Below are 12,341 nucleotides of genomic sequence, written 5' to 3' on the forward strand. Positions count from 1 at the left end.
AGACAATGAATCTTGTCTCCAAATTCCTGTTTCACTATGCCACTGGACTAGTTTTTGAGTGGGATTAAGCATAAGCGCAACGTAGAAACAGAGATGCTGTCTGCTTCTCTGGAGAGATCTGAAGTGGAAGCAGTGGGCTTTGGATGCCTGTCGGACCTCTGTTCAAACTGCATGTTAATAACTAAACTAAAACATTACAAAATGCCACAAGCCTGCAATGACCTCCTTGCAAAAGAAGACGAACTCTGGTCCTGTTTACTCTGCGTCCTGTGCACTCTCAGCCGCTGGCTTGGGAGGCGGTGGGCACATGGTGTTAGCCGCAATCCCTCTCTGGTATCTAGGCTATCATTTCTTACATTCTGTCATTTTGTTTTGGTAATGTAACCCAAGACTCACTCCCTTAATGTATCCCCTTGTGGTTATTCTTACTCCAGGTCTTAATGGCGATGATTTCTTAGTGCTAGGCCTGCGCCACGGCCGCCTGGTGTACAGCTACAACCTAGGATCTGGAACAGCCACTATCATTAGTGAGCTGCTAGATCTGACAAGGCCTATTCACGTGGTCAGTCTTGGCAGATTTCTTCAGGATGGCTGGATGAAGGTAACGCTTACTTTAGAAGAGATGCTTATAAAACTCTTCTTTGTATCCACGAAACTCACTGGGGATGGGGTGGTTGTCAGAGGCTTCAGCCTGGTCCCTGCTGGTAACCTACCTCACAAGGTTGCTGTGAGGAAAAAAGTAGAAGAACCCATATGAGCTCCTTTGGTGCAAGAGGCAGGATACTATATATAACCTTTATTAAGCTTGTCATACAAACAAAACTTTAAATATGTAGTCTTGAATCCTAAGAGTTAAATATATTTATGTACTGTGTCCTGAAGACTTCATACAACAAGGTTGTTGAATGCCCCTCTCCATTTTCAAAAGCAGTTCTCCCATCCACCACACACACACACACACACACACACACACACACACACTGCCCCTTACGAATTGCTCTTGAAATTCTAAAGCACTCTGGGAAAGAATACATAAGGCTGCTGGAGTGGGAAATGGGGGTGGGAGGGGTACAACTTGCTACATTAGCAGACATACTTGCACACCTCTAAAAGCCATTTGAATGACCACCCTGGAAATTTAAAGACCTTATTTATATATTTACTATTCAATTGCAGCAGTGCCTTCTGCCCTTCATTGATTTGAAGCTTAGACTGTAATACAAAACACGTTAATGGTGGTTTCTCCATGTTTGGAAGCTTGTGGGGACGTAAGGATGAGACAAGAGATCTACTCAATTTGCTCCACAAATAACAGGTTTTGGTTTTGTTCCGCTTTTGTCTGAAAGGTGGATGACCATGAAAACAAAACCATCACATCTCCAGGAACTTTGGTTGGGCTCAATGTCTTCAGCCAGTTCTACGTAGGAGGTTACATTGAATACATCCCAGAACTCTTACCAAATGGATCCAATTTTAAGAACGGCTTTCAAGGTAACTAACAATTTTACTTGCATTGCATTTGATTTTCTCTGAGCATGGCTGATGTTGGATGCAACTCTTCTCATTTACATTAAACGTATTATCACACACACACCATACCTCTATCTGCCCCATTGTCAGTTGTTCCCCTGTGTCTGTTTTAAATTGTAAGCTTACTGGAGTAGGATCCAGTCTTACCTGTTCTTTGTAAAGCAACAACAACAATAATAATAATTTTTATTTATACCCTGCCCTCCCCAGCCAGATCCGGGCTCAGGGCGGCTAACACCAGTAAAATTACAGTAAAAACATAATAGGGGAAAAAAACCAATTTAAAACACAGGTTAAAATGCAATTTAAAAACAGCCTCATTTTAAAAGTCGCCCATAGATCAAAACCCATAAGGGGAGGGAAACATAAGGGTCAGACTGAGTCCAAACCAAAGGCCAGGCGGAACAGCTCTGTCTTGCAGGCCCTGTGGAAAGATGTCAAGTCCCACAGGACCCTAGTCTCTTATGATAGAGCGTTCTACTAAGTTGGGGCCAGTACTGAAAAGGCCCTGGCCCTAGTTGAGACCAATCTAACCACCTTGCAACCTGGGACCTCCAAAATGTTGTCATTTGTGGACCTTAAGGTACTCCACGGGACATACCAGAAGAGACGGTCCCGTAGGTACGTGGGTCCTAGGCTGCATAGGGCTTTAAAGGGCAAAACCAGCCAAAAAAAATGTACATAGATGGCATAATAGAATTAATGTGATGTAGAAGAGCTGGGCGGGTGAGGCTTCAGCAGACTGGGGCTGATGGGAGTTGGACTCCAGCAATATCTGGAATGCCAAAGGTTCCCCAGTCCTGACCTATAGGAATGGGCGAAGTCATTCTACCATTCTACTGGTGGGAGGTGGTTTTCCACAGAATTTTCCACAGAATTTCCAACTCTTCATCTGCATTAGGTTTGAACCTGGGTTGGGTAATCAGGAGACAACCTACTGGTTCTGGGAATAACCTGGTATCCTCAGGACTTGCCAGGCTTCTGCCCATGTATACAGGAAGACCCCCTCCCATATCACGCTCCCTTTTGCTTCTCAAAACTGAAACCTGCATATATTTGCAGTGCAATTATGTCTGCTCAGGAGTAGGGATGTCAGAGAACGCCGACAAAAACAGAATCTGGAGTGAAAATGGCCAGTGTTCATTTATTCCTTCCATGTTTGGAGCGGAACTCAATCCAGTGAATAAGATCAGTCTTCACCGTTGTTGCTTTCAATCCACAAACCATATGTTCAGTGGTACCTCGGGTTAAGTACTTAATTCGTTCCGGAGGTCTGTTCTTAACCTGAAACTGTTCTTAACCTGAAGCACCACTTTAGCTAATGGGGCCTCCTGCTGCTGCGCCGCCGCTGCATGATTTCTGTTCTCATCCTGAAGCAAAGTTCTTAACCTGAAGCAATATTTCTGGTTTAGTGGAGTCTGTAACCTGAAGCATATGTAACCTGAAGTGTATGTAACCCGAGGTACCGCTGTAATTGATTTCTACCACTCCCCTTTTGTGTTGTGTTTCCTTTCCACTGAAATGAATGTGGTCCAGCAACATAATGGCAAAGTAACTTACATAAGCTAGGTAATTTTCCCACAGTGGACAGTGAGACAAATAGTGTAGTTTTTGATGGAAGATGAACTGCTGTAGAATGTAAACAATGCTGCATCCAATGAATATGGGGCAGAATGGAAAGGCCCTCTTGCCTTCCTACTCAGGAGCAAGTCTCATAGAGTCCAGTGAATCTTGCATCTCCATATCTGGGCTCAGGATTGCAAACCCAATTTTTGAAAGCCAGGTGCTCCCCCTTTCTAGTAATGGAACCTACAGTGCCTCTGATTTAGAACGGGAAACAAACAGCAAATAGGAGAATACCAGTTTTTTTCCAAACCAAAATAATTGGTGGGGATGGGGGTAAAGTGAGTCTGAATCCATAGGTATAGTTTTAGGGCATGTGTTTGCAGTTGTAACATGTACACAGTACCCATGACAGTTTGTTGGGTTTGCAAATTTGCCCATTGGCCCCAAAAGGTTGGTAACCTCAGCCATATACAGTGGTACCTCGGGTTACATACGCTTCAGGTTACATACGCTTCAGGTTACAGACTCCGTTAACCCAGAAATAGTACCTCGGGTTAAGAACTTTGCTTCAGGATGAGAACAGAAATCGGGCTCCGGCGGCACGGCGGCAGCAGGAGGCCCCATTAGCTAAAGTGGTGCTTCAGGTTAAGAACAGTTTCAGGTTAAGAACGGACCTCCAGAACGAATTAAGTACTTAACCCGAGGTACCACTGTACAGACATCCGCCACTTTTGCAGCATGTTTAAATTAAGCTCTTTCTGGAGCCTTACAGAACCACCCATGACTAAATGAGATTAAGACTGAGGCTGTATATTGTCTTTTCCCTCCTAATTTCATAGAAATATATTTATATGAATTATTTTAACTACGTTAGCTATACATAACATTGTGGCAAATAAATTCCTCCTGAGTGGCAAAAATCATACACATCCGTTCATCTTTTCCTTTCCTTTCTTCCATAAGCTTCTTGCTGAAATGCATCACCAGATGGGTGCCGGGTGGTATTGGTATTATTATTATTATTATTATTATTATTATTATTATTATTATTTCTTTTCAGGTTGCATTTTTGACATACGAGTTCGCACCGGGAGGGACCAGCCATTTAAAGCCCCAGGAATCCCAGAAGGCCACCCAAATGCTGGTCGCAGCGTAGGACAGTGTGACGAGTCTCCATGCCGCTTCATAAAATGCGGAAATGGGGGGACGTGCGTGGAAAGCGGCTCTACCGTTTAGTAAGTGCAAATGGGTTTGGGTGAATTATTATTGCGTGGGAAATTCATCAAGCCCGTGCTGCCTTAACACCGTGGTTCTCATGGGCGTTAGTCAAATGTAAACTAAGATGGGGGAAGCTGCCTTATATTGGGGCAAGCCATTGGTCCATCTAACTCAGTATTGTCTACACTGACTGGCAGCACCTCTCCAGGATTTCCAACAGGGTTCTCTCCCAGCAACTCCCCAAAGATGCCAGGGATTGAACCTGGGACTTTCTGCATGCAAAGCAGATTCTTTACCACTGAGCTATGGCCCTTAACCAGACTTTAGATGTACACCCAAATCTTCTATGCGTGCACTAACCCTGGCTCCCCACCCCCGCCCCATTCTACCACAACTACCATATCTGGGTTTGGGTTTGAAAGGGGGTAAAGTTGCATGTCTAGCATGTGCTTTACATCAGGGGTGGAGAAACCTATGGCTGTCCAAGGATACACATCGGGATCTGCTGCCCCTGTGGATCCTGCCGCCTGAGGCAGTCACCTCTCCTTGGCTCATGAATGCGCCGGCCCTGTCCTTCATATGTTTTTGATCTCCATCTCCCATCCCCCCCAACCAGCATGGTCAGGGATTATGGGAGTTGTAGTCCAACAACATCTGGTGGCTCGCAGGTTCCCCTTTTCTTCTTCACATGCAGCATGGCTACAAAAAGACTTCCTCCTCCTCCTCTTCCTGCTGTTCTTAAAAGCTCTGTTCCTCGGAGAACCTGGGTTTGTTTTGAGACATCATATTGGCTCCTAGGAATCATTTCCTCCTAGGGGCTTTTCACATTTTGAGAAATTGCTTCAGTGTGTCAGAGAACCTCCATTTTGACATGATGTGCAATGCATTTAAATTGGAGAGTCCGTTGCTATGGGGACAATGCTGCTGATTTAAATAGGTACAGCAATGCACACCATTTCCTGTAGATTTTAATTTTATTTTTTTTAGGGTAAACTTTGCATTTGGCTTCTCGGCTGGGCAAACCCCTATTCTTCATCTAGGTAGAAATACAGCATTTGAAATGCATTCCAACAGGCATGCAACACCTCTGGTAATAAGTTTCTAGGACCAGCCGCCCTTGATGTGGAAAAATAGAAAATAGGTTTCTGCTGGGCAAGAACTATTTGGGTATCTACCTAACACTTGAGTTGAAAATAATATGCACATGTTCCTGGCACTTGGTGATTCTTTTGAATTGAATAGAAACTGGTGCATTGCTGTGTAGTCAGAGGTGTCTCATTTTGGAGTCAAAACAATGCAATAAAGCCAAAATAGTATTCTACTCACAAGAACATATGCTAAGTCAGACCACCAGTCTTTCTTAGATCACTATTGTTTAGATTGATTGGTAGCAGGTCTCCAGGGTCTCAGGCAGGGACTTCAGGCCTCCAGGGTCTCAGGCAGGGACCTACCACCTGGGGATTAAATCTGGAACCTTCTGCATGCAGAGCAGGTGTCCTGTCACTGCACTCCAGCCCTCCCCACCAGGTGGCACTGATCTGTTCTTGCTCAACCAAACTAGAATACATCCTTATGAAATCCTTGCTTATAAACGGCAATGCACAGGGCATCTGTGAATGCAGTCCGTGGACCAAATCAGCTTCTATACAGAGATCAGCTTTTCCAAGCACCTGAATGGCAGTTGGGCATAGTGGTGGTGAGGGATCATAAATCCAGTAGCTGCCGGTACACATTCAGCATAGCAGTCCAGGTGCAATGAAAATGGGCTTCATAGTGTTCACCTTAGTGTCTAAAGTAGAAGGGGCCCTCTTGGTAGTTCCTCTGCCCTCGAATGTTCAGAGGGTGGTCAAAAAGGGGGAGGCATTCTCTGTGGCAGTCCCTAAGAATTTGAATTCTCTCCCCATCAGAGGTGTGTCTGGCATCTTCATTGTGAAATTTCCATTATATGCAGAAGACACACCTCTCCCCCCCCCCGACCTTTGATGCCTAAGATGAATATTTTTAGGGCTTACCCTTTTGTTTTGTTTTGTTTTAATGAGAAAAGCAGTTTTGGTGGAGCAGAGATGCAGCAGAGGGAGCTTCCCTTAACCCCTTCCCCACCTCCCTCTGCTCCATATCACCTCCCACATGGTTTTCACAACATGTGCTTGCAAGAGGAAGTTAAGTGCCTTGCATTCTGTATCAGGAAAAGCATCTGGAAGGATTACTTGCAGAGGCTGGGAAAGGGTTCAGCTCATTGTTTCCCTTCTTCAAATTCCCCATTGCCAAGATAGGTAAAGGGTAAAGGGACCCCTGACCATTAGGTCCAGTCGTGGCCGACTGTGGGGTTGCGCGGCATACAGCTTCCGGGTCATGTGGCCAGCATGACTAAGCTGTTTCTGACGAACCAGAGCAGCGCACGGAAACTTCCTGCTGGAGCGGTACCTATTTATCTACTTGCACTTCGATGTGATTTCGAACTGTGCCTATTTATCTACTTGCACTTCGATGTGCTTTCGAACTGTGCCTATTTATCTACTTGCACTTCGATGTGCTTTCGAACTGCTAGGTTGGCAGGAGCAGGGACCAAGCAATGGGAGCTCACCCCGTTGCAGGGATTCGAACCACCAACCTTCTGATCGGCAAGTCCTAGGCTCTGTGGTTTAACCCACAGCGCCACCCGCGCACCTATTGCCAAGATACTTTTCCTTAAAGAAAAGGGCACAGGGACTCTCTTATACACAGTGGCTTGTAATATGCAGCTAGCCCTGTATTGATAATATCCTATGGTTTTCTCTTCTTAGCTGCCACTGCCCCGCTGGATGGAAAGGAGCATTCTGCATGGAGACAGTTTCTGTGTGTGATCCTGAGCACAAGCCACCCCACAGGTGCAGGCAAGGTTCCACCTGTGCCCCACTGCCTGACGGCTACACCTGCCACTGCCTACTAGGAACCACTGGCATCTACTGTGAACAAGGTAAGGCAACAATCTCCAATACAGACCTCTAATAATGGCATTACCAAGGAGTTTTCCTTTTACCTGCTTTTCTTAATTTGGGTATGACAGTTCAGGGAATATGATGGAGACAATGGTGGTGGTGATGCAGGATTCAACTGATGAGCCTTATTAGTGAAAGGACTTCCACTTGTGCAATGGGGCTTCCCCCACCCCTCACTCCACATACCCCACCACCACCACCACCCCCAAAAAATTGACTGGGTTGGGGAAAATCCCCAGAACACTCTGCAGGAAGAAGAAAGTGGGATTGTTCCATCTGGCAAGCCAAAATGCTGGACCAGATGGAATTGGAAGAGTGAAACATTTTTGTTGTTGTTGTTTCCATCTAAAATGAGAATAATAATAATAATAATAATAATAATAATAATAATAATAATAGTGGTGGTAGTAGTAGTAGTAGTAGTAGTAGAAGGGATTTTGGTTCGTAGCCTTGGTCCTTGGGATTGGAATAAGAAAAAAGAGAAACTTGACTGGCCTAGGTGCACATGATTTCTGGAAGATCTTAGTGGTTGTTGGCTGGGAGGAAATGGAATGCATGCTCCAAGAATGTACTTTTACTAATTAAACAGTACTGTGGGTATAGATTTTATCAGGAAGGTCCTTGATCCCTGCTCGTACAAGTTTGCTTTGATTTGTTTCAGTTACTCATGTTATAAGAATTTACGGTCTCAAATATATAAAATAAATGTTCATCAATTTACAAGGTAAACACATACGTATGTATACAAGCCACGTGTCTGAAATAGTACAGGAGAGCAATCCTGAAACCATTTTGACTCTCCCAAATTGACCTCAGATGTTTCTCTGCAAGGAGGAAGGAAACGGGGAAAGCCTCTCCATTGTCTTTTGCTTACCCGTCTTTAGGGAATATTTGTGTATGAATAGGGTGAGCCTGTGACCTGGATTCAGGAATTAAAGTATCTACCATCACAAAAGAATGGCTGGGCTGCCCAAGTAAAGCAATCACTGGCCATGGTCAGGTATCCAGGGAGACAGGATTTCTGTTGTAGACCACCTCCTTCTGTGATGTATGTATGATGTTTTCGGGAGTGGTCTTGAGTTACAGGGTGGGCAGTTTCAAAAGTCTATATAAGGGCTTGCACGCCATTGTTCTGGGTTCCTTCTCCCTCCTGCATGTGGTGAGTGAGGACCCTGCTGCAAGAGTTTAATAAAGATCAGGCTTACTAGCTGCTTTGCTTCTCAACATTCTCTGGTTGGCCTCTGTTATTTTCTCCTACCGATAGGGAACCCACTAAAGGACTCTATATGGGCTCTTGGATACCCCATAAGGTAAAAGGAGCAGGTTTTTTTCTACATCACTCACATCAAATAACATGAATATTGTCTTTGCATACCCCCAACGTGGAGGGAGACAGTGGGTTGTGTTCAGTCCTACTCAGAGTAGACCCACTAAAATAATAGACACAACTAACTTAAGGTTAGACCCAGGCTGTGACTTAGGACTTCCCAGAAAACGGAAGGGGAAGCAAGATCTGTCAGGGTGTTAATTATGTGAGCCATTGTATGCTCAGGTTGTGTAGATGTGTAAATATGTAAATCCTAAAGACACTACAGTCTCCACTGACCTTCATTCCAAGGCTACCAAACCCTGTAAGTGCAGGAACCCCTTGCGTCTCTTGCTGCTCTGAGATTGAATGTGTGCAACTGTATTGAGATTTCCTGAGGACAGCGGTATTGCTTTTTTATATAGAACTTTTTTCCTCAAGTGCTTAAAGTGTTGACGTATGTTAGCTCAATCATCCTTAGAACAATTTTATAAAGTAGACCAGTATTAGAGACAAACTATACAGGGTGGTGAGAGACATATTACTTTTGGTATGGGGTCTCTCCTAATGTAGTATAAAGGTGAAGAAGGATTCAATTTTTAAAAGGAAAAAGGGAATGGCCGTGGGGTTGCTGAACCCTCTCTGTGCTCTCCACTTGCCTCTCCACAGCCCCCCACCCACCACTTTTCTCCCTGACCGGCTTACTTCTGGTATTTAAATCCAGTTCATGAAAAATGCTATAGGGAAGTAAGCCGTACTCCCCCTGTTTTATACATGCTTGTTGCACAGCCAGTTTTAAAAAGAGGCGGGTTTGCCAGAGACACGTCTACTTTGGTTCTTTTTATCCCTACATTACATGTGCAGGGTTGTAGTACCTTGCCCAAGACCACACAATACGTTCATTATTCTAGCTGGAAATAATCCTCTCTCATAGCTCATGCCATAAATGCCCATTATTCAGCTGAAATCAGCTACTACAATTACTTGCCCTGGCGTCATGCCCCATATATTTCTTTCTCATTGGTGTTTTCACCGTTGTAATGCCCTCCTGGCATGAACTGAGAATCAACAGCCCTTCACACACTAGTAAAAAAAACGAATTGGCACGGGGCATCTTTAATTAGTGGCGATCCGTCCCCCTCATGTGATGTGCCGCGAGTTCAAATTACTTGAACCAGACCCCTGAGAACAGGCAAGGAATCACTGTCCTTGCAGTAGACCCCAACAGTAAATAACTCCCAGAGGGGCATCAAAACAAAAGAAGTGGAGACTTCACCATGAAAAAGCTTACTGTGTTCTGCCTTAAAATCCTTGACCTCCATTTCCCCTTCTGTTGGCAGCATAATGAATCGTCATGAGATTTTTGCAAACTACAATTTTCCTTTTCTTTTCTGGTAAGTGAGCTGCAGCCTGTAAACAAGCAACTATTTATCCCCCCCCCCCCAACATCATGTAGCCCAGGAGAGTAGGAAACAAAGGGGAGAGGGGTCGTCGAGAGTAGTAACTATTCAGGAAGGATATATGTCAAAGAATACCCGAGACACAAAAGGACCTTCGAGAGATAACAAGCAGTAAGGATACCAATCAAATTTTGCCAGCAACCCAAGGTCAGCAAACAGAACGAAATGTCCTCAGGGATGTGGAAGAACAAACCAAACTTAGGTTGTCCTAGGCTGATTAGGGAAAAAACAATCTCCCTGTATTTGAGCTGTAGCACCCTGCTTGTGGTTAACGCTTAGCTGGAATGAAATATTCAACGCAGCAATAGAGAAATTAAAATAATAATTTATTTGTCAGACAAATAAATGAGAGGCACAGTGGTATATGGTTACCAAGCTGTGGCCTGCCCTCCTGCCATTCTGGCCAGCACTTATATTTCCTTAACCCAGCCCCCTTGCTCCTCCTGTGGCTGCCTCTGTCCAATCAGCCTGGTTGAAATTCCTATTGGCTGTTTGCTAGAACCAATCACAAAAGATACACCCATTTCCTTTTGCCCTTTTATGGGAATCAAAAAGCTATATATTCTTCTATCTATAAATGACAAATAAGTAGTAATATATCTTACATGTGTCTCAACAAGGAACCTTAATTACCAGCTCACCTCTTGCCCTCCTTGCCCTATTGCCCTCCAAAACAAATGGTTAATCTTAAATTTTTATCTTAAACAGATGTCAAGGATCTTGAGTTCACATCATCATTGAAAGATCTCCTTCTTTTGGAGGTCTTTAAACAAAGGCCTGACAACCATATGTGTGCTCTAATGATGTTTCCTGCTTGGCAGGGGGGCTGGGCTGATGGCCCCTGTGATCTCTTTCAACTATATGAAATAAGAATCTAGCATAAGGATTTAACATTTCTTAGTTTCTAAATCCTTTGCATAATTACATTTAAGCCAATATATTTAATACATAACATAAATAACCTTTTAAAAGGAAATCTTAAAAGGATCTCAGTTTAAGAAAGAAACAACTTTAGAAAAAGACTTCCCAAAATACTCTCTTCCTTTCTGCCAGCCAGATGCTCTTGGCCATTTAACCTTAGGAAAATATGGCTCAAGTTTAATGGGAGGCACATGGTTTTATTTTACTATTTACCAACTCTTAATTTAACCACTCTTACAGCTTAATTGTACTTTGCAACATGCAAGGTCAGTGTCCTCGCTCTCAGCCTGTAATTCCCTTTTTACGACTTTGAGAATTGTTTTCTGCTATAAATCAGGGGGCCCCCTTGTCCAGGAGAATAAACATCTTGCCAAGGTTCTTAGGCAGCTGGTCTTCTGAAACATTTGAAAATCTTTAAGCTCATCTTAATATACAGGAATTTTAAAATATAAGCTTTGATAAAAATGCAGGCTTATGATTAGATGCCTCAGAGCAACAATTCAATATAGCTTAGCTGGAATGACTCATGGCCCAAAATAATTATATGCCCAAGCATTTAAGAAAGCAGGAATCATTATTATTTTTCAGATGAGTGGTATAGCATGGGGGGACCCATAAGGGCAGTTGCTCTGGATGCAAAATTGCCTCCATGCAGCTGTGTGCTTCCATTGCTGGGCTCTGTTGAAAATGGCTTCTCCATGTGAATCAGGAAGTGACCTCGCCAGACAATGGAACAACTCTTCTTTTCTCAGCTCTGTGGCTGCAATCTCCTGGGTGATGTGGTAGCCATTGAATGTGGATGTGTACTCCACCCATTTCCCTCCCTCCAACCCACCCACCCCCTATGCGCTTCCCTGGGCCCTGGCAATCCATGTATGCCACTGTTTCAGATTCCACAGCAGTATGAAGCAGTTTTACTCAGCCGTGTTGAGGCCACCATAGTTCCATATGGGGCTGCTATAGATGAACTCCACCAGCACACACGAGGATCCTCTTTTACGGCAACTTCCCATTCCCGACAAGCCATATATGGGAAGCACGTACCATGAAAGAAGTCTGATGGTTTTGCACCCCAAACTGACATGGTGTTAGGTGCTGTGTGCTTTGTCAGCACATGTTTGTGGATGAAAATCAATCCATGTGTTCATTCACAGATATAGCTGGCCTTACAGCTTTTGATTTTTTAAAAAAAGTTGTTTTCCTTTTGGCTGAGAGAGAAAGGGAAAGCATCCACAATCAAGCAGCATACAGAAGTTCCGTTGTTGCTTAGTGGCCTGACAATGCAAGGATAAAGTAAAAGGCCATTTAAAACAATAGGTCCATGAAGAACATGGGCACAACCTTCGCACTCGCTGTTTGTAG

General features: G+C 44.0%; 1 protein-coding gene across 4 annotated transcripts in view; it reads left to right on the forward strand.

Moving 5' to 3' along the window:
* Positions 1–12,341, forward strand: part of EYS (eyes shut homolog) — a 490,906-nt gene that overhangs the window by 464,473 nt on the left and 14,092 nt on the right. For all 4 annotated transcript variants that reach the window (XM_079970286.1, XM_079970287.1, XM_079970288.1 and 1 more), the window contains 4 exons: positions 435–601; positions 1,347–1,491; positions 4,157–4,331; positions 7,098–7,270. In XM_079970286.1, the coding sequence (XP_079826412.1) occupies positions 435–601; positions 1,347–1,491; positions 4,157–4,331; positions 7,098–7,270 (660 nt within the window). The remainder of the gene's footprint in view (positions 1–434; positions 602–1,346; positions 1,492–4,156; positions 4,332–7,097; positions 7,271–12,341) is intronic.

This window comes from Podarcis cretensis (assembly GCF_951804945.1).
Source record: "Podarcis cretensis genome assembly, chromosome: 3".
NCBI classification, from domain to species: Eukaryota; Metazoa; Chordata; class Lepidosauria; order Squamata; family Lacertidae; genus Podarcis; species Podarcis cretensis.